We start from the raw sequence: 23,259 nt of genomic DNA on the forward strand, positions 1-23,259 counted from the left end.
TAAAATTAAGAAAATCATTAAACATTAAAAATCAAAAAAACAAAGAGATGGACAAGTCAGAATAAAATCAATCACAGAACTTTATTTAATGCACAATAATATAAGAAACAGGGATGCATTGCATTATCAAAATGGCAACATTCCCTGGAGAATCGGCTGAGCCATTCTGTGCTTACTTTCTATATAATCATATATAAGTTGTAACTTATTTGACTTTAATTGCCTTAAGGTGCTAAATCTCAGATACAAAAAATAGCCTCTTAACGATTTAAAAGACTTTTATGACTTTCAATTGTTTTAAAGAACACTCATTACAAAGATTTAATTTCTCTTGAAATTAAAAAAGAATTTAACAATTTGGTGAACATATGCAAGATAAAAAAGTTTGAATACATTGTTTACATAAATTAAACTTAATATTTTTTTTATTAACCTATCTTATAAAATTTTGTTTTTTTAAGAACTAAATAAAACATGTCTGCTGAAGGAATTATTGATGCCAATGGAAACCTAGATGGATTCAAGTATAATAGATTTTATTATAGACTATATGTACAACTTTTTATTTTATAACTGCAAGTCAAACCTTTTTCAGGCCATGCCATCCACTTAAATGGTAAATGTCTCAAATGGGTTTCAAGTAAAATAATTTTTTATGCTAACTGAAAATAGAGAGAAAGAAATGAGTAGTGGAACAAAAATTATTACGCCACTCACTTTTTGAGAGTTCATAGTCATTTATTTACACTTTTCATCACATTTTATAATAGTGTTTCAACAATGTTGTGTAGATATTCTTTAGTGCTTTCATATGTTAAGTTTGTTCTTTCAGAAAAGAAGAAGAGACAGGAGATGATACTTCATTTGACTGGTTAGTTTTCACATTTCACAAAACATTTAAAAACACATTTATTTTTAATAGGAATAAATAATACTCATACTAATGTTGTTCCACATGTAATTTATTTAGAATTTTTTGTGTTTATATGAATTCTAGACACAACATAAATTTCATTACAGAAATCGGGGAGAACAATAATCTCTTCTTTTAAGATGTTTTTGTGTCCAGAATTAGGTAGACTGGTAACCAGTGTTTACAACAAACCAACATAGTGGTGTTTTTACGAATTCTACTAGCTTTATTTCAACAACTTACAAACACGGACTTATTTTTTCCTTATTATTTCATTGTTATCGAATTTTCTCAGATTTTTGCAGAATTCATAATAAAATTATTATCCTTAATTACAGTATTACAGCTTCTTTGTCTAAATTACAGGCTTATTGTTAAAGTTTGTACCCTACCCAAAGGTAAAATCAACATTCTTTTGCTGCTTATGGGTAATTTTTTCTTAGTGATCAGGACTAAGTTACAAAATATTTTTTGCTGCAAATTACTTCATTGCAATTTGCGTATCATTTTTAAACTAGCATTAAGCTGCAATCTTTCTTTAAGTTTAAAATCAGAGGGCCCAAACAATTCGGATTAGTTTAATGTTTTATGTGTAGTAGTTGCAATGCTGCTTATTATGGCAGAACAAAAAGCCAAAAAGTTGAAAATTTTAGTTTCATCACTTATTTTTAATTTTGCGATTTAGTGACACATCAGCAGTCAGTTTTCGATGTGCAGCTCCCATAAATCAGTAAGTATTTTTCCTGCCAAAGTTTTTCAACATATTTCAACATCTTATATAATAATACGAAGTGTATGTGACGGTCATAGTGGATATCCTCATTTTCCTTTGATGTCACCAAAATTTTCTTTGAAGTCGCCAAAAAAATTATGTCTCAAATGTTAAGTCTTTTGGCGTTACGGCGCGACGTCAATAACACTACTTTAACATCAATATCCTATATTAAATTAATGAAGCCATTACAGTGCACTTAAAACTTTGAGGCCAAATAACTTGGAAACGAGGTGGTGACGTCAATAATTTTTTACTGCATGGGTAGCTAGGGACCACCTAGGACCAATTTGGGTAATTTTTCTAAGCCTGGGTTCCCAAATCCATTTCGGAGTGGGCGGGTTGATGACGTCACCAAAAAACCTTTAAACCCTAATATCTCTGCAATCATTTGTCAAAGATGCATGATCCTATACATTTTCTTGATCAGCGTTTCAAGATCTATACGATGAAGGCAACAGGTCTATAAATTTCTAAAATTAAATTATAAGGTTTTGATGGATCATTGCTGACGTCAGCAAAATTTTTAATCCCTTATAACTTCATAGGCGTTTGTCAAGAACATATGATCCTGTATATTATTTTGACCAGCGTTTCAACCTCTACACATTACCGACAAAAACAAACAAATTTGGCTAATTTTTTCATCTGCACTGCACTGCTGACGTCAGCAAAACATCTAAAACAACTTTCTTTTTATTGATCTTTTGCCTAAGTGGATTTCTCCACGGGCTTTATCGACTAGTATTAACATAGTAAAACCTTTCCAAGGATTCTCTTACAAAAATGATTTATCCTTATGATTCTTGACTTAACATCCTATTTTCATGTTGACATTGGTTGAACAGGATGTATTAATAGTTCTCAACTCAAATTCCTTTACACTAAGCCGGTTTTATTAACTGCATTCCTTTTCATCCATGTGTCCCGACCGACTTAACTATCTGCATCTCCAATATTACGAATAATTGATTAGAATGAAATCGTGAAACTTTTGGTTTTGCCTCTTTTTTTATAAATAGAGAGTTGTTTATATAGATTATATTGAAAGATACAATAATACCCTGTCCAACCCGTAATAATGAAGAACAGATATTAAACTAAGAATAATAACGAAACACCTTAAAAGCACAAGAATTAACATTTTACCCACATAATATTAAAACCAAAAAGGACGGAGCAATATGGATTGCATAATTACAAATAAGAACCGCGCTACACAACACTATGTAAAGTAAGACCTAAAATTTGCTCGTTTTTTAAGGAAGTAGAATCCTTATAAAAACATAAAAACAATGTGAAATACCCGAAGAAAATAAATTTATATGTTTGTTAATTTTACTAAATGAAAAATAAGTTATATTATAATACCTGTGTACGCCTGTTGTGCAAATATACGTCTGTTGCGCAAAATGTTACTACAAGTAGCGAGACATGTAATTTTAATATATATGTAATATGTAGTTTTAAAAAAATAAAGACATTTCCCAATTTTAATTGCTTAAATTTTGACATTTTCTGTCATTTGGACCTTTAAGGAGATATACATTCAACTTTATAAATGCATAAATATGTACAGAGGCAAATTAACCAACATAAAACATTCACTAAAATCCTAATTATTTCCTTGTCATAAGACTTTTGCAACATTTTTTTCGTAAAATGCACAAACTTTTATTTACCCCCAATTTGTCAATAAACAAAAACTTATCTTTTTGTCGATAAAAATTGACCCGTAAACAAAAGAATGTATTAAACATGACTTTCTTTAATTTTATGAAAAGTACAACAGTTTTTTTGTTGTTTTTATTTTAGATCAGTAGCAACATGTGTCACTGTTTATACCCCAAAAGTACCAATTGTTCTTGAAATGTAAGTTGGTGTAGTAGCAAAGGATCATTTTTTTATTTTTTAAATCCTGAATTACCAACTGTGGTAGGGAATCGTGTTGATATTTATCTGGGCAAGGAGTTCTTGAATGCAGGACGTACTTGTCAGCTATAAAAACCTTATCCCAGGAAATTAAGAAAGTACAAAATTTATGATCCATAAACCCAAAGGAAATTAACAACTTATAAAAAAGAATTTAATATGATTCAGCTAAATTGCAAATCAGAAATTTTAAAGACAAATTTTGGTGAATATTTTTGAATTCATACTAAGAACTGGTTTCTCTTTAGGTAAACCGTACCAGGGCAATATTAAATTTTCTTTGCGTGAAATTAAACAGAAGAAGAACAAAGGATTTATGTGAACTTTGTATTGTAATTGGTAGAAATATGTATTTAGAAATCTTATTTATGGGTTTTAAATTGAAACCTCAGATATTTATGTGATGCTGAGAAAAGGCTTTTAATTTTAATTAATTTTGTGCTTCTTTTATTTTCCTGGAATAAGATGGGCTTCATTTTTTGTGCGTTGTTTCAAATATGGATAAAAGACTTACATTACAAACACAAAGATGTTTTTGCTACCTTGTGTGTTTCATGTTTGTTGAAAAAACAATTTTTAAACGCAGTTTAAAATTCAATATGTTCTTGTGGAAAATTTGTTCATTGAAACTTTTTATGTTTGTTTTTTGTATAGTCTATGTGTTTGATTATACACTGCATCACAATCAGTGAGGTTGTGATATTCATTAATTCAACCAAAAGAGTTAATGAACAAATTCTATAACAGCTTTCTTCTTAGTTATCTTGTAATCCACCATATTTATATTTTAGGCCAAATTTTGTAGTATGTGAACAATCTGCTCCTACAGTGTAAGAATTATTTTAACTACTACAGTGACTTTATCATATTTTAAATAACTAAAGGTAGTGTCTAATAAATAAATAAAGTATAATGACAACCCTATATACCCTGAAGCATCACATTTGAATCATTTCGGAAAAAAATTATTTGTTTTTTAACAACGCTGGTCACCCCATTTAGCTGTTTTAAATATGCACAGCTTTTCTTTAATTTTTTATTGTGTCCTAATTTCTTTTAGCAGCTTACTAGAGTCATTTGATAGGCTTTAGAACCTAACATGATTTGTCAGAGATCAAGTAACATACACTAGCAGATTCATTTAAACAATTTCATCCATTTGTGAATTACCTAAAATTCTGCTGTTGTCGTTGCTTCCATATTGACCTAAATTAACCAGAGTAATTAAACATCCAAATTGCATGCCAGATTCATGATAAAATAATCCTCATTATTTGCAGAATTTTTTGGAAATTAAATGTAATTATGCTTGCCATTAATACATCTAATTACATTTGTGATATTACATGTTTCTAAAAATGACTGACATTTTTAACCAGTCTTTTTTACCTTCAGTGTTTTTTACAAGCTGTATTGTGTCTGTTTTTTTAAAATTTCGCTTTTTTTTTTACACACAAATTTAGTAGCTTAGAGTGTTCTCCATAAATCATAAATTGATGGATGATCTCTTTATGATAGAATTTGGGAAATATGCGCTAGCGATATGCGCAAATTCCATAATGTCCGCATTATGAAAGAATCCAATTCGCAATTTGAAAAGGTCTTAATAACCATTGAATTGATGATCCTTTATCCACTGTGAACATTGAGAGTACATGTTACATAGAAACCGCTTTCTAAATTACTAATGATTACCAACAATTGGAAATCTCCCCCCCCCCCCCCCCCCCCTTTTTTTTTACTAATCTATGACTGTAGTTAATTTTTTTTATAATTTTTAAATTGATTTAATTGTATAACTGAAATTATACGGACATTTTAAAATACAACCCCGTAGAATTTTTAATTAAAATAACTTGGAAATAGGGGTGGTAGATTAAATTAAATTAAAACAATGAATTGTTTCCAGGTTCTCTTGCATAAAAAATAGCTTGTATCCAAAATTTCCATAGTGTACAACTTTTAGGATTTTGTGAAGAAAATGCACCACTACCAATTTTTTTTACATATATATCTATGGACTGTTTTAAAAGAAACAGGGTGCAGAGACTACATATCTTGCTATTAAGAAAGTGCAACTACAATACATTTACAATAGTGACACACCCAATTCTGTTGTTTAATACACACTTGAAAAAACCAAAGTAGTGTATGCTACATAACATGTGGTCACAAATCATGTTAAGTTTTGAAGCCTATTAAATGAATCTGGTCAGTTGCGAAAAACTATTTGGACACAATAAAAACTTGAGACGTCTAGATGTAGCCACTATGTTTGCCTTTGAGGAAACGTTTTCAAAAATGTGATGTTTCACACTACACACTTTTTTTAATAAGACTATCAAAATTCAAACCAGGGGTCGTTATTCTTTATTCTCTATTGTTTTTTATTTACCCCTTGTGTATTTCTAAACAATAGGCCTATTGTTTTTAACCCAAAATATCAGCAAAGTGGTCATATATCAGCAGTAATATCAGCAGTGGTCCGAACAGGTGTTGAGTGTATTGTTTAAACAACAAAGAAATAAGAATAATGACCAGCCCTGGTAGAAATTTGATATTCTTATACATAAAATCATGTAATAGATTTCGAATTAAATAAATACGGCGAATTGATTTACTTCGTCTATTCCTAACGTTGGCTGGTATAAAAATGTGAAGCTGGGGAACTTCCTTTCATAACTTTTGATAGGCTTGTCCCAATTGAATTAAACTTTGTACACTTATATTTGACGTTATGGCACACTTAAAAATTCAAATATTTTTAATGTAATAATTTGAAGAATTAAGTTTGTTTATAATTTAACCTTAGTCTCTAGTAAGAGAGGTACAAGGTGACAAATGTTAGTTTTTATTGCAGAACTAAAATTTACCATTTTTTGTGCTAAAATTATATTTTTGTTTTTAAAATATTCGCATAATTTTTTGCATGTCATATTTGTTTTAATAAAAATACAAGTATTTATTATTCAACCTTGCCACTTTAGATTTCCATTAGACTTCTATAAAACATTCCAGTTTTTTGTCAAAAAGCAATAATGTTATTTAACTGTGTGCTGATTTAACAACAGCCACAAAAGAAGTGGATAATGAACCACGATTGTAAGATTTGACACTCAGTCTTATTATTATCTCTTCTGGGTTTTTAAACTTTTTTATCCATCTGTTAAACCTTGTGATCCATTTGAACGTTCAATATATTTCTGCCATATAGCATCTCCCAAGGTTTTTATCCATCTGTTAAACCTTGTGATCCATTTAAACGTTTTCTTTAGGGCAATGGACGATGATACTCAAATAATCACAAAGTAAGTTGATGGTGAAAGGTTGAATTGTGTATTAATATAATATTGAGACAGTTGATTACACCTATCTTTTTTTGTATTGAAAAATACTTCAGGTGTATGCTGCTTTTTTGCGAACTATTTTTTACTGGATCAGTAAAAGTACCTCTTGTTAATTCTTTGTCGTTACTCAGATAATACTTTTTACTTATAAAATAAAATAAAAATATTTAAATTATTAAATTTTGGAGATAAAATTTTCTCTTTGCATGCTTTGCAAAAATGTATTTTTTATCCTAGAGGTTCAATATATTTCTGCCATATAACATCTCCCAAGGTGCAAAATTTATCATTATTCCATTATTCTGGGTTTTTTAATATTAAATTGTGCAATTTGGAGTGTGCTGTGTTACTTAACTTTATCATAATGAGATGCCATTTTTCACTTTGTTTGCTACAATTGTGCAGTAATGTAATTCTGTTTAAATAATCAAATAAATTTTCTAGAATCGAGAAGACCTATTACACACCTGAAAGAGTATCAAAAGAGGTGCTTGACAGCGAAAGGTTAACTTTAAATTTTAGTATTGTAAAACTGTTTATGATTGTGCTTCTATATGAGGATGGATGAAACACCCTGTAAGTAAAGAAAATATTGATGCTCCTAATTTTTATGATTGTTTGTACATGCCCTTTAAATTAAAGAAATATCAAATAAGCCATTAAGATAAATATATTAATAAATTTATATTATTTGGTCAGTAATATATTTTATTGGAAAAAATTTTCCTGTGGTAAAGTGTTGTAGCAGTATGTAAGTTTTCTAAAAATTGTATCAAAGAAAAAACAACCAGGAAATGAAAATTCCAGGTCAGGTCGTTATGAAACATTTGCGAATATTTCTCTCAATAAAGTAAATTTCTTCATTTTTTAGACAATCCTTCAAAGCACTCTGCGACCTTCCAATTGAACACTCGAATTGGAACTGTATAATTGAAAGTCTTCAGAATGTTTACAAGTTTTTTGTCCATGAGTATGCAATGATAAGTAAAGTATCGCTTGCACAAATCATTCCTGCATATTGGTGTAGAGTATTCAAAAAGCTTCTCAGACATACTTGGATTGCAGTGGATGTGGATTTTGACAGTCTTCTACATTCAAAGGTACGAATTTATATGAATTATTATTTAATATTGCTTGTATAGACAACTTCCTGTGCTTCATATTAAGTTATTTTGTTGATTGCCATAATCATGCACACATTTCTGTAGGCAGAAAATATAACAGGCAATAAACAAATCCATTTTAAAAACGAAATTTTGTTTAAAATTGGTAAATAATAATTTACAAAAATTAATTTCAGTCCCTTCTGCATCTTCTGCTTCTAAAAAAATTATATTCATTTTACTATTTTCCAGCTTTATACTTCAAGAATGTGTGTGTATGCACAAAAACGCAGAGAATATTGCCAGTTTGTAACCAATGCAAAGTCATCTATTCTTATTTTTGGTAAAGTTCTTTAGAATACCTGAAACCAGCTGCAGTGATAGTTGATGTGTTATGTGTAATTCATGATTTATAATTTACTGACCGGTGTCTTTAGGATGAATCTTGGATGCAGTATATAGCTGATCCTGACCTGGATAATATATCCCCACCCGGACTATTAATGGTTGTTTTATTTATGGACTTAAGCATAGTAACGAATGTAACAGACTTGGGTTATGACCAGATGCGTCAATGTGTTGACGATGACTTGTTGTATTTAATTTTTAAATATGTTTTTTCCCATGTGCAATGTTTCGACAATGAAAAGGTAAGCAGAACTACAAATGTAACCTGTGTAATATGTTTTTATGAAGTCGATGTATCCTTTATGTGAGACCACCACATGTAGAATAAAAACATGGTGTATACTAAATTGATAAGTCAGCTTTTGAAAAAACGTTTGCATTTTAGAACTTTTAAATCTATTATTTTTATTTGTTGTTTCAGATGTTTTGATGTTATATTTTGTTTTTTGGGGTTTTATAGAACAATGCAAGAAGACTACGCTCTTTGTGCTTATCCATTGTTTACAACTGCGCACGAAACCCTGCTAACAGAAGTTCATATCGAAGCAATTCCTTTCTTGATGGCATCCAATCTTTGAAAGTAGAAGTTTCTTTTAGAAACAAGAATGAAAAGATAACAATGGAGAGGTAGGTTTCAGCCAGTTTAAGGTTCTCCAATTGCAAATTTTGTGCAGACATCTTAAAATACAGCATACATTTTGTTGACAAAGAAAAACACATTGAAAGTTGATGCAAGTACCAACGGTTATCATTAAAAAAATTTTTCTTGATTGGTGTATTACACATATTAATATATTGGTCCTATTATACAGGGAAGAAAACAGCATCTATGTATTACTGATGAATATATTTCATTTGACCCAACTGGCGCTGAAAAACACTGAATTTCAGGAAGGTGTTGACATGCAGTATTTTCAAAAAGTGCAAATGAATGCTGTTCTTAGTTTGGCACATTTGTTTGAGGAAGAAGTTGATGCCATGCAATTGTCAGCTACTGATGGTAAGCACTTTAACTAGGCTGACAAAAGTATAGTCATAAAATGTAAGTATTCAAAGGTTCAAGATTACCTATTAGTCCCAAATTTTTGTTTATTATAATTTTTTGTTTTTCTTAAAATTTTTGCCACTCAGGACCAACAATTGAAATTTACCATATTAATTTAGAAATTATCAAAAAATGTCAGTCATTTCTTGAAACCAAAACATTTGGATTAATCTGCAGATATTTGATCTTGTTATATTTTACCACTACCAGGAATGAAAAATTAAAATAAACGATGTACTGTTAAAGTTAATTAGAGAGACTCAATACAAACACACCAACTACTCCTGAGTAAATTATTGTGTTGACCTAATATTGGGCAAAGTGTAGAACTGCCTAAATTATGTTAGTTCTACTTTATAAGAGCTTGTATTCATTTTAGGAAGTACCTTCTACAAGTGAGGTCCATAAAATGACCCGTATCCATCTGTCCATTTATCTTTTTTTTTTTTATTTCTTATCGGCTGCAAAATGGCGCATTTATGTGTACAATGAGCCAAAACGTTTTAAAACAGTACATTTTTTAAGACATTTCTCAGGATTATGTCATTATACCCTCTGATAATCAAGTTAGTATTTATGAGAAAAAATCTCATCAGTCCCAGGCGCGGATCTAGCCGATTTTTTTACTATGTCAGATCGTTGAATATAAAAAAACAATGCTGGGGGTCTTGACGTGTTCTACGCTATTGCCTCAGAAGCTTTTGTGACTAAAACGTTTTACGTACACTAATCCGCCAAGTTGTTTTCCTCAACAAGGTCGTGACACAAGGAAAAATATCAAGCCGTATCGTTAAGTTTTATCCAAGTCTTAGTAATACATCTTCCTTCTAAAAAATATTCGTGTACATTTTGATCGGCAGAGTTGAGTTTCTTCAGCATCTTTCTCGTTATTACACTAGCTCGCAGATGCTAGGGTATTCAAATACAGCTGTCCGTCCCAAAATGGTAATTTTGGCCTCTCTGAGCACCGACACGGGAGTAGTCGTGTGTTCGAATCTCATCTTGGTAACTATTTTTACTTTTTTTTTTACTTTTACTATCTTGCCTCCGAGGATGTGTTTCCAACTCGTAACTAACTAACCAAACGGTCAATTGCAGCGTCACAACTTTAAACTTCATACCTAAACTCTCTAAGAATTAGAAGTCATTGGCCAAAATTGGTATTTGTTTTCGACAAAATTTGGCACAGTTAACAAAAAAATTATGCTGAACATATTAGTGACATAATTTTGATTTTTGTCACCTAAATGTCATTTTAGGCCAAAATTGGTCCGAAAATTAAAACTATTTTATTTTCGACAAAATTAGGCAAAGTTCACAAAAAAAGTATGCTGAACATGATGGTGACATCAAAATTTTGATTTTTTGTCATCTAAATGTTATTTTTAGCCAAAATTGGTCCAAAAATTAAAATTACTTTATTTTCGACAAATTTATCAAAGTTAACAAAAAAAGTATGCTGAACATGATAGTGACATCAAAATGTTAACTTTCAACCATGAATGATAGGCTGTATTTTTTATTTTTTCTAGTAATATGTTTTTTTTAACTAAAGCTATTTCCTTTTTCGAACAATTAAGGTCGTATATTATTTTTCTTCATTTTGCTTTTTCTCACTGATTGACTTTCTTATACCCCGGTTTTTATGACATTGTTTTTTAAACCAATCAGCTTGATTTTTCAAGAATATAAACCAGTAAGAATATTTTAAAATCATAACAAACTGATTTAATCAACATGTGAGGCGCAGTAAACTTTTTTTGATATAAAGTCAATTTTATTTAAAAAATAAAATCACCAAAAAGCTTACAAAGCTTACAAAGCTGACAAAAACAAATGATACCGTTCGGTATAAAAGACTTAAAAAACTCAACGAAAATTTTTAGCTTGATGCGTACTTAAAATGTCAACATTCTACAGCTTTTTGTTAACGAAATAAAATTAATTTTTTGGACAGTAGTTATAGGTGGAAAGAATACATATCTCTCTTCCTCGCCCTCATCAAAAATATCAAAAAGGGAAAAATGATGAGTTTAGTTGACTAGATTTTTGATATCAGAAAAACGCTAGAAATTAGCTAATAAAAGATGAAGCATCCTAACACCACAATTTACAGCTAAATTCGCCACATAATTGACTGAAAATTGCTCTTCTCAGTCCAATATTTTTTACGTTTTGATTAGCCTGGATTATAAAAAACACATTCTAGCCATAGTAACAAATAAGGAGAAAGAGCAAAAACAACTAATCTTAAAGCTATTGTGCAGAGATCCTTGTATGTTTTTAAATGGGGAGGAAAATAGTACTCTGCATGTTAATTTCTTCGGATTAAACAAAAATCAACTTGTTTTTGTAGCAAGTCAGAAAATGGTAACATAGAATTACATTTAAGCTCTAGCAATTCGGCATAAATTTCATGTATCCCATCAGAATTTTCTCATTCGAAAACCAACTTTACACTCGTAAGCTATTGCAACCCATGTTGATAACGGAAAGGTCTTTTCGAACTTGTGTGACCAATATTTATACGAAATGCCTATAACCTTTATCAATACCTAGAAACAACCTTGACAGGGTTTGTGTGCTGTGAAATCTAGTTCCACGGTCAAACCCTTACGAAAGAACATACATAAGTTATGTCTAGAAACAACCTTGACAGGGTTTGTGCGCTATAACGTCTAGCGCTACGGTCAAATTCTCACAGAAGAACGTATTATAGTAGTACCTAGAAGCAACCTTGACAGGGCTTGTGTGCTATAACGTATAGTCTTACGGTCAAACCATTACAAAGAAACATTCCATGGTTATACCTAGAAACAACCTTGACAGGGTTTTGTGTGTTATGAAGTATATGGTTACAGTCTGACACAAACTATGTTTGCCTAACATTGGTTGAATTCGCGTTGTGAGGTATGTGATATAGTATATAAGGCGAAGCAAACAAAGAAGTAGATTTTCGGAATTCTCGTGCATCGCTGGGTAATATTTGGCTCATTTTTTTACTACGTCGCGTGACAGGGTTGACATAGTCTAAATCCGCGCCTGAGTCCCATCTTTAATGAGAAATTCTCATCAGTCCCATAATGACGGATAACTCATCTTTCATGTGTTTTCCTTGCTATGAATTAATTAATAAAATCCAGGTAGAATTATTGAAGTACCGCGTGTTTAACTTTTAGATAAAAGTTAAGCCCTCTTAGGCTCTAAGTTTTGTTATTCTTAAGGCATCATGTTTACAAGTATTGTTAATGGTTATTTTTTTATTGTAAATGCAAATTGATTGCATACACAACAAACGGCAAAAAGTATTTCCTTGTTTCCATTGTTTATTGAAAATTCCACCACCCTGTTCGAAATCAGGCAGCTTTTTCTGTTAACTGTGTCATGTATTAAGAAAAAGAGAATGAGAAGAAATATCCATTTAAAATATTTATATGCCTGATTAACTGAGTTCTTGTTATCTTTTTTTGTTTTTTAGAAATTATAATGTATCTACAAAAACGTATAAGTGCTGCTCTTGTGTCACCAAACTTTATCGATTCAACCTTTTCGTTAGAAGAACTTTTAAATGGGTTGGAAAAGCTTGCTGTGAATGAGGATAACCAAGAAAAGGTAAATTGCTTATTTTTTGTTGATTGTTCTGTCTCATGTAGTTGGATGTCTTTTGGTTAATTAAATCACTTTACTTTTAATTAAACTAACTGCACTTTATGTATTCTTGCTAAGTTATGAATGAGACTTATCCCTACCAACTGTCAGTTTTTTGGCCCTCCGTACAAGTGCATTACTGGTTAATTCAATAACTAGTTTAATACCTTATACAGATGGTGATGGACGGAGTACTTGTGTTAATGTTTGATGTCCTTCACTATTCCGATCTTCCAAATGCAGCTTGTACTGCTGCTTTAAAAGTACTATGGCAACTTTCATTTAATCATGCTTCAAAAATCCAGGAGTCAAAAAGGTTATTAGATGTTATTCGCAACCTCAAGGTAAATAATTACTCTCTATCAATGCCATGTAAATTAAATTTGACCATGTAAGAATTTGTACCATAATAACAGCTGCACTATATTGAAATACATTGGGTATATAGCTAATGCATTTGCTATGACTGATACGTATATACTATAGTCCATCTACTATATATATATATAGTATCTCTTTGTATCTATATGCAACCCAAAATGTTTGTATATTCCTGTTTATTAGTTAACAAGTAACTTTTCTAATAGCATCACAAAAATGATGATATACGTAAAAGCGCTGAAGGTGTTATGTGGGAGTTAGAAGATAGAGTTAATTCAGGTATGATATTGTATTGTATAACATTGAGTATGCTACGAAAGCTGTGCACAAACAACATTCGCTCAACTAGACCCGCCTAAATTATCATTTCTGTACTTTGGCATGACTCAACTGGGGTTTCAACCCAAAATTTTTGACAGATTTATACCTGGCATTTTTTTAACATTTGCACTCTTCTTAACAGCTACTCATGCAATATTTAGGTCATGCAGTGAAGCCTTTTTTGATTTGCTGAAATCTTGCTATTAGTTTTTCTTTAAAGGTTTATACAAATTGTAGTAATATATATCAAATTTGGTTTAAGCCTTAACTGTTCGAGAATTATGGAATTTTGCATACCATTTTTGATTTAAATCCATGAAAATAAAATCAAAATTTTTTAGTTTTTTACAGTGAACAGTTAACAAATAAAGAATTGAAGGCGAACTGTCCTTGCAAAAAGTTTTTGGTCCGTATGTGGACAAAATTACACAGTTCTCAGTTTGTGTTCCTATTTAGTCCATAAAGAGCATTAAGTGTCCACGAGTCATAAATCCGGAACCGCTTATGCTGAGGTGTTAAAACTTGGCATACTTGTCAAAAGTCTTAATACAAACAGATTCCAGGTAAAAAACAATTTGATGATGCCATTGGCATCAGGGCTGACGTCACATATGCTTAAAATAGGCCATTTTCTATTTTTAAAATAGATCTAAGTTTCTCAAGCATTACTGACGATACGGCCTTAATTCTTAGTAGTAGTATAAACTAAATAGGAAAAAAGTGATTTCATAAAAAAAATGTTATTGACATCGTTAGGGTCAAAAGTGACGTCATGTAATAAATTTCAGCATTCAATTACATGCCAAACAAAGGTTATACTCAGTTAAAGCCCCTCCCTTAAAGTTAGAGTGATTTGCAAAAGTTCTACTTACCCTTTTGTTAATTTCTACAAAAATTGGTGTTGTAATTTTCCATAAATTATGCCCTTTATTATATCATTATATATTCATTAAATCTTTGCTATATTTCAGAACAAAAAAAATCTACATCGGGACCCCAGAAACATATAATGTTAAGTTATTGTTGGGCTCAACAAGAAACTGTGAAGAAAGTTGCTTCGTTGTTAAAAAAAGGTGGTTTCAATTTGTGGCTTGATATTGACAGAATGACACGTTCAACGATAGATGCAATGGCAGAGGCCGTTGAAAATGCAGATATATTTTTAATGTTTATGTCGAAAAACTACAAAGAGAGTGCTGCTTGTCAGTCAGGTATAGAATTTTTTTGAAAACTGTGAAAGAAGACGTGAAATCAGGTTTACGAATGTTTTTGCTTTTCTAAGTTTACGCCTGAACTTTGAGTCAAAAACAAACAAATCTTTTTGGGGGCAAATAAGCAAATTATCTCCTGGTGTAAATAATATCTGTAATGCTTAATAGCCAGCCTGCTTTTCAGATCAATCACTTTTTCTACATCTTAATTTAGCAATACAATTTACAAAAAATATTTTCTTATATCGCATTTCTCCAAAAAATATTAAAAATATTATCCTTTACTGCCATAGACAGTAAATCTCTGAATTTTGATTAAAGTGTTATAATTTTATTTGCTAATGCTAAAATATAACTAAAATTGATGTAATCATTGCAGCTTAATGCCTCCAAAAGATTATCAAAGAAAAAAATGGACTTTCGGAAATATCTTATTTGAGTTATATTAATAGATCTGTCCGGTACAAGGCTAAAAAATTATCATATTTTTACAGTTGTGTTTGTTTTTACAGAGGCGAAATATGCAAGAGTGCGAAAGGTTGAGATTATACCAATTATGCTTGAAGACCAGTGGAGAGCTGATGGTTGGCTTGGTTTTATCTTGGGTGACTTACTTTACTTTAAATTCCCTCAAGATGATGAAAAAGCATTTTCGAACAAATACCATGAACTTTATACAGAAATTAGTAGATTCTACGAAAAGAAAGGCCTTGTTATACCAGCAGTGGAGAATGTGGAAATATGTAGTGTAGATGCGCCAAGTAAAGAGGCTAAAGGTAAATTTTTTATTGCACATTAATAACCTTCCCCACATGTTTTAAATCTTCCAGCCAATTACAATTGGCTGGAAGTACAATTCCAGCCAGTCAATTAATATTTGTCATTTTCATTGAGACTTTTTTACTACAAGAAGTATAACAACAGCAGGATAATTAGCACATAGATGGTAATAAAAATAAAATGTAAAGTTTTTTTGTCCTGTTGCTTCCATGGAAAAATAAAACGCCCCCTTAATTCCTGTATTCCTCACATGCATGTTAGAAAGGGCTGTTTTGTGTGTTTGGTTCATGCTTGTTGATTTACAGAAACAATATAAATTGTATACTACGACTCATCATTAAAAATGATTTTTTAGATAAACTAACTAACTAAAAAGTTGCACTTCTATCACACGAAGTTAAGAAACTCGTGAATATTTTTTTAACTTCGAAAACAATATCAAAACTAGCAGTATACTCTACATTATTCGTTGTGTCACAAAAAGAACAAAGATATTTGAATCTGATTAATTGTTTATTTAAGACACCCTCATTTTAAAGTTTAAAGATGATTGTAAAATCTTGTTATGCTAATGACTATTTTTTATGTAAATATAATTTTATTATTTTTATTGGTTTGCAGTCGATAGTACCCTAGGTCATACAGTGAAGCCTTTTTTGATTTGCTGAAATCTTGCTGTTTCTATGGAAAAAACTGCCCATCTAAGTTCAACGTTTACCTTGTAACCAGTAAGGTCATTACTATTTTTATCATACTTAGGAAAGAATTCTCACAAACCTGGTAGAAAACTTTGTTCGCCCGTGCGTATTAAACCAAAGCAAGATAATCCAGTTGAACAGGGAACTAATACTTTAGGTAAGTTACTTAGCATGTAATATACTTAAAATTACCATCGTGTTTGTTGTTAAGATTAAAAAAATGTTATTTTCAATGAGTTATTTAAAGTGAAACTGGGTTTCGTATGCTTGAGAAGCTGGGTTGTTTGTAAAGCAAATATAGATTTCTTTTGTTTGAAAAGTTGGTTTGCTTGGAAAGTAAGACTGGATTTATTTTCTTCAAAGAGCAGGGTTGTAAGATAAAAACTGGACTTCTTTTGTTGCTTAAATAGGGGATTGTTTGTCAAGCAAGACTGGATTTTTTTCTTTCAAAGTCTAGGTTGTTTGAAGAGTAAAACTGGATTTCTCTTGTTTAAAAAGCTGGGTTGTTTTGTCTGAGTTGTCAAATAAATTTAAATTTCTTTTCTTTAAAAAATAGGTTGTTTGTAAAGTGAAACCGTATTTCTTTTCTCTAAAAAGATGTTTGTAAAGCAAATAAGTTTTTTTTTTAATTTTGTGTTATTTGCTATGATTTTATATTCTGCTGTGTAATATTTTTATTTTACACATTGACATACGACTGACTTCTTGTTGTTATATTTAAGGTCTGGATTTGCCGAAAACACCAAGTGGAAATAGTCCAAACACGTGGGACGAACAGAAAGTTTGTGATTGGTTGGCACAAAATAGCATAGACAGGTAAATCGAACACAAAAATATTCAACCTCAGTATGTGTTATGTCTTCCCTAAAAGTTTAACTTATCTTAAAGTAACAAAAAATAAATTACATTTTCTAACAATCATGGGGTTTCCTAGAAAATCTTTTTTTCCAAGGAATTTGTCCTGAAAAATGCTCGTAATTGGCATGAAAGATGAAATAATTGTCATTGACATGGAAGATAGTTTATGAAATAGTTGTCATTGACATGGAAGATAGTTTATGAAATAATTGTCATTGACATGGAAGATAGTTTATAAAATAGTTGTCATTGACATGGAAGATAGTTTATGAAATAATTGTCATTGACATGGAAGAGAGTTTATGAAATAGTTGTCATTGACATGGAAGATAGTTTATGAAATAGTTGTCATTGACATGGAAGATAGTTTATGAAATAGTTGTCATTGACATGGAAGATAGTTTATGAAATAATTGTCATTGACATGGAAGATAGTTTATGAAATAGTTGTCATTGACATGGAAGATAGTTTATGAAATAATTGTCATTGACATGGAAGATAGTTTATGAAATAATTGTCATTGACATGGAAGATAGTTTATAAAATAGTTGTCATTGACATGGAAGATAGTTTATGAAATAGTAGTCAGTGACATGGAAGATAGTTTATGAAATAGTTGTCATTGACATGGAAGATAGTTTATGAAATAGTTGTCATTGACATGGAAGATAGTTTATGAAATAGTTGTCATTGACATGGAAGATAGTTTATGAAATAGTTGTCATTGACATGGAAGATAGTTTATGAAATAGTTGTCATTGACATGGAAGATAGTTTATGAAATAATTGTCATTGACATGGAAGATAGTTTATGAAATAATTGTCATTGACATGGAAGATAGTTTATGAAATAGTTGTCATTGACATGGAAGATAGTTTATGAAATAATTGTCATTGACATGGAAGATAGTTTATGAAATAATTGTCATTGACATGGAAGATAGTTTATGAAATAGTTGTCATTGACATGGAAGATAGTTTATGAAATAATTGTCATTGACATGGAAGATAGTTTATGAAATAATTGTCATTGACATGGAAGATAGTTTATAAAATAGTTGTCATTGACATGGAAGATAGTTTATGAAATAGTAGTCAGTGACATGGAAGATAGTTTATGAAATAGTTGTCATTGACATGGAAGATAGTTTATGAAATAGTTGTCATTGACATGGAAGATAGTTTATGAAATAGTTGTCATTGACATGGAAGATAGTTTATGAAATAATTGTCATTGACATGGAAGAGAGTTTATGAAATAGTAGTCAGTGACATGGAAGATAGTTTATGAAATAGTTGTCATTGACATGGAAGATAGTTTATGAAATAATTGTCATTGACATGGAAGATAGTTTATGAAATAGTAGTCAGTGACATGGAAGAGAGTTTATGAAATAGTTGTCATTGACATGGAAGATAGTTTATGAAATAGTTGTCATTGACATGGAAGATAGTTTATGAAATAATTGTCATTGACATGGAAGATAGTTTATGAAATAGTAGTCAGTGACATGGAAGAGAGTTTATGAAATAATTGTCATTGACATGGAAGATAGTTTATGAAATAATTGTCATTGACATGGAAGATAGTTTATAAAATAGTTGTCATTGACATGGAAGATAGTTTATGAAATAGTAGTCAGTGACATGGAAGATAGTTTATGAAATAGTTGTCATTGACATGGAAGATAGTTTATGAAATAGTTGTCATTGACATGGAAGATAGTTTATGAAATAGTTGTCATTGACATGGAAGATAGTTTATGAAATAATTGTCATTGACATGGAAGAGAGTTTATGAAATAGTAGTCAGTGACATGGAAGATAGTTTATGAAATAGTTGTCATTGACATGGAAGATAGTTTATGAAATAATTGTCATTGACATGGAAGATAGTTTATGAAATAGTAGTCAGTGACATGGAAGAGAGTTTATGAAATAGTTGTCATTGACATGGAAGATAGTTTATGAAATAGTTGTCATTGACATGGAAGATAGTTTATGAAATAATTGTCATTGACATGGAAGATAGTTTATGAAATAGTAGTCAGTGACATGGAAGAGAGTTTATGAAATAGTTGTCATTGACATGGAAGATAGTTTATGAAATAATTGTCATTGACATGGAAGATAGTTTATAAAATAGTTGTCATTGACATGGAAGATAGTTTATAAAATAGTTGTCATTGACATGGAAGATAGTTTATGAAATAGTTGTCATTGACATGGAAGATAGTTTATGAAATAGTTGTCATTGACATGGAAGATAGTTTATAAAATAGTTGTCATTGACATGGAAGATAGTTTATGAAATAATTGTCATTGACATGGAAGATAGTTTATAAAATAGTTGTCATTGACATGGAAGATAGTTTATGAAATAGTTGTCATTGACATGGAAGATAGTTTATGAAATAATTGTCATTGACATGGAAGAGAGTTTATGAAATAGTAGTCAGTGACATGGAAGATAGTTTATGAAATAGTTGTCATTGACATGGAAGATAGTTTATGAAATAATTGTCATTGACATGGAAGAGAGTTTATGAAATAATTGTCATTGACATGGAAGATAGTTTATGAAATAGTTGTCATTGACATGGAAGATAGTTTATGAAATAGTTGTCATTGACATGGAAGATAGTTTATGAAATAGTTGTCATTGACATGGAAGATAGTTTATGAAATAATTGTCATTGACATGGAAGAGAGTTTATGAAATAGTAGTCAGTGACATGGAAGATAGTTTATGAAATAATTGTCATTGACATGGAAGAGAGTTTATGAAATAGTTGTCATTGACATGGAAGATAGTTTATGAAATAGTTGTCATTGACATGGAAGATAGTTTATGAAATAGTTGTCATTGACATGGAAGATAGTTTATGAAATAATTGTCATTGACATGGAAGATAGTTTATGAAATAGTTGTCATTGACATGGAAGATAGTTTATGAAATAGTAGTCAGTGACATGGAAGATAGTTTATGAAATAGTTGTCATTGACATGGAAGATAGTTTATGAAATAGTTGTCATTGACATGGAAGATAGTGCTGGATGATAACTAGTTTCCATTATAAAGGGCGGATAGGTTTTCAAATATTTTCATGTTATTTTATCCTTAAGTATATACTTTCTTAGTTTGTGTTTAATAAAACAGTAATGAGTTGGTGTTCTGGTATGATTGTGTTTTAACACTGTAGTTTTTTGCAGAATACAATGAAATTTATTTTCTGATTTTGCGATTGTTCTGATGCTGTAAAATTTATGCTATGTTAAAAAGATTGTGTATTAATTTCATTTTTAGAAGCAAGTTTTGTTCTGATTTAACAGTGGATGGCGAATTGTTGAAATTTTTGTTTAAGCTGCAGGATCAGGTATTTTGTTTTGTTGCTACCTAAACTGAAGTTTATAAAATAAGTTTTAAAATCTTCCATTGATTTTATAAAGTCCCAAACCACAAAGTTTTTTAAACACCTGTTATTGTGTTATTTTTTCGTCTGATACAAAAATATATCTAATGATTTCATTGATACCAATTAAGGAGAATTTGATGATTTTTGGAATATACTATTATTTCTATATTTATATACTATTATTCCATGGTTGCTTTTAAATTAAAAAGGTTCTTAAGTGTTACTACGCTATTCTACTAAAATAGAATTTCGTATCAGTTGGGTTGTTTTCTCTCGCTTATCCATAAATGTCTTTACTTTTTTAGCATCCGATACTCTTTTATAAATTCTTGGAAAAAGATTTGGGTCTTAAATCTCTTGAGGGCGTGTCCAAGTTTGTGATTGGTTTGGACAACTTGTTTGCTGATTAGAATGAATTTTACAGCGCTATGATGACATACTGGTTCTAACATGTGGAGATTTAGTCCTTAACTTGATGAATTGATTGATTGATTTTGTTTTTGTCTATTGGTTTTTATTTTTTTATTTTTCTACAAAAAGTATCTCTGTGGATATTAAATATTTTGAAAATTACGATTTGTCAAACAGTTTCATTAAGAGTTGCGGTAAAATTGAACATTCACATCCACCGCACATATTGACGTTCTTAGTGACCAGCAATTATGCCAAAAAGTCAACTGGAGTTACAAAAAACATACGCATAAGGAAGGCTTTGCTCTATGTACTGAAACGTCAAAATGTTAACAAATTGGATTTTTTGTCCTTTTTTATTTATTTATTCGTATGATACATGCTAATAATTCTTTTTAACGTATGGTGTTATTAATTGGGTTTCTATACAGAAAAAAAATTCATTCTACATTTCAATATATACTTATTTATTATATGGTAGAGTTTATGATTGTTCTCGATTAATCCGCTGTTGTCATGAACAACTGTGTTGTTCTGCAAAAGTAGGCGAGACATGTAATTTTACTCAATTTAAATTACAAGTAGGTTCTTTTGTATTTAATTTTTGTATTAATCTTTTGATATTTATGAAATATACTATTTTTCATTCAATTTCATTCTCATGTTATTTCTTTATTTTTTTGAAATAGAAACAATTTTGTTTGTTTAAAACCGGCTACTCGGAGGGGGTTTATAAATTCTTTTAAACCGATATTTGTGGAGGGTGTTAATAAATTTTAGTGGGTGGGTTTTCTTAGGTCTGAAATGGCGGAAGAAATTAATAGCTGTGGGATACGAATGTTCGAATTAAGCAGCAGAAAAACAGAAGAGTAAAGCAAGGAACCAAACACATGTAGTATGTTTTAAGGATAGGAACTTTCATGAGTAGAAATTTTCGCTACGTAACAAAACGCGAAAAAACATGCTTTTTTATCAATTTTTTGTTTTACTTTTGAATGAAAAATGTGAAGAAACTGAAATTTTGATGTGTTTTCAGATTTTTGTAAACGAATCCAAATATAACCAGGCATGCGTTTCTTCAGTAACTTACTCTCTTACACTCTTCGCAGTTTTTATCATTGGTTAGGGTATGTTTATAAAATTTATTGCGTTTTCCGGTGCGAGAGATTTTTGACAGTGGGAGAATTTTCGAAAGAAGGGGCTCAGGATTATTTTCTATCTGTGGTATTATCTGGCAGTCCTACGCGAATCCATCCCTGCTATTTTATTCAGCTTTTTCATAGCTTATAACTGTTATATTACCACATCCACCAGTCATTTGTACAGTATGATATCAAAGGAAAAGGAATCATGAACAAACAAGGAAAGAAAGTATGTGAAAAAACTGTATACTACACGTAGTAGTAGTAGGGAGTGATTATAACCAGGTTTTCGCTCCTCCTACGCCTTTACCCCTAAAAACCCTGCTTACACCATTTTCACAACCACCTCATCCCAAAAACAAGTAAAATCGAAATCATATGACGTCATACGTGAAATCATAATAATACAGAATATAAATGCCAATAATCAACACAAAATAATATTAAATGTAAGATACCAGAAATATAATGCTAATAACCAACACAAAATAATATGAAATGATAGATACATTAAATACTAACCACTATATTAAATAATAATCATATTAAATAATGTAAACGAAATCATATGACATCATGCGCAAAGGCATATATGCTATTATACATAATATGAGTAAGGGAAATTCCCAATTGCCAGTTATCAGAGCTATATCAAATAAATATGAGGAAGAATATTAAGACGAGTGCGAGATTGCTCTCGATAAATATGATAGATGTAAGTGTGGAAGGAGACTAATAATAAAAGGAATGATATTGTGCTGGCAACACTATATGATGTTTATCACGTACAATGGTGGGTGGTGTCCTTGTATTTATTCATTTAACTTACACAATCATCCAGAATGGCTTCAGAAATACCAAAGTATATTGA

At 30.5% G+C, this 23,259-nt stretch overlaps 1 protein-coding gene across 1 annotated transcript; it reads left to right on the top strand.

The window, feature by feature from the left end:
* The first annotated feature begins 42 nt into the window (after window positions 1-42).
* On the top strand, window positions 43-21,897 carry LOC130630537 (uncharacterized). The gene is made up of 20 exons (XM_057444068.1): window positions 43-524; window positions 833-871; window positions 1,599-1,643; window positions 3,501-3,557; window positions 4,409-4,447; window positions 6,893-6,925; window positions 7,409-7,468; window positions 7,836-8,064; window positions 8,505-8,717; window positions 8,936-9,102; window positions 9,288-9,475; window positions 12,999-13,132; window positions 13,345-13,512; window positions 13,756-13,828; window positions 14,842-15,081; window positions 15,594-15,857; window positions 16,621-16,716; window positions 17,282-17,375; window positions 20,727-20,796; window positions 21,141-21,897. The coding sequence occupies exons 1-20, from the start codon at window positions 475-477 to the stop codon at window positions 21,243-21,245; spliced, it is 2,364 nt and encodes a 787-aa protein (XP_057300051.1). The 5' UTR covers window positions 43-474; the 3' UTR covers window positions 21,246-21,897.
* The last annotated feature ends 1,362 nt before the right edge of the window (window positions 21,898-23,259 follow it).

The sequence above is a fragment of the Hydractinia symbiolongicarpus genome, chromosome 1 (genome assembly GCF_029227915.1).
Source record: "Hydractinia symbiolongicarpus strain clone_291-10 chromosome 1, HSymV2.1, whole genome shotgun sequence".
Classification (NCBI taxonomy): domain Eukaryota; kingdom Metazoa; phylum Cnidaria; class Hydrozoa; order Anthoathecata; family Hydractiniidae; genus Hydractinia; species Hydractinia symbiolongicarpus.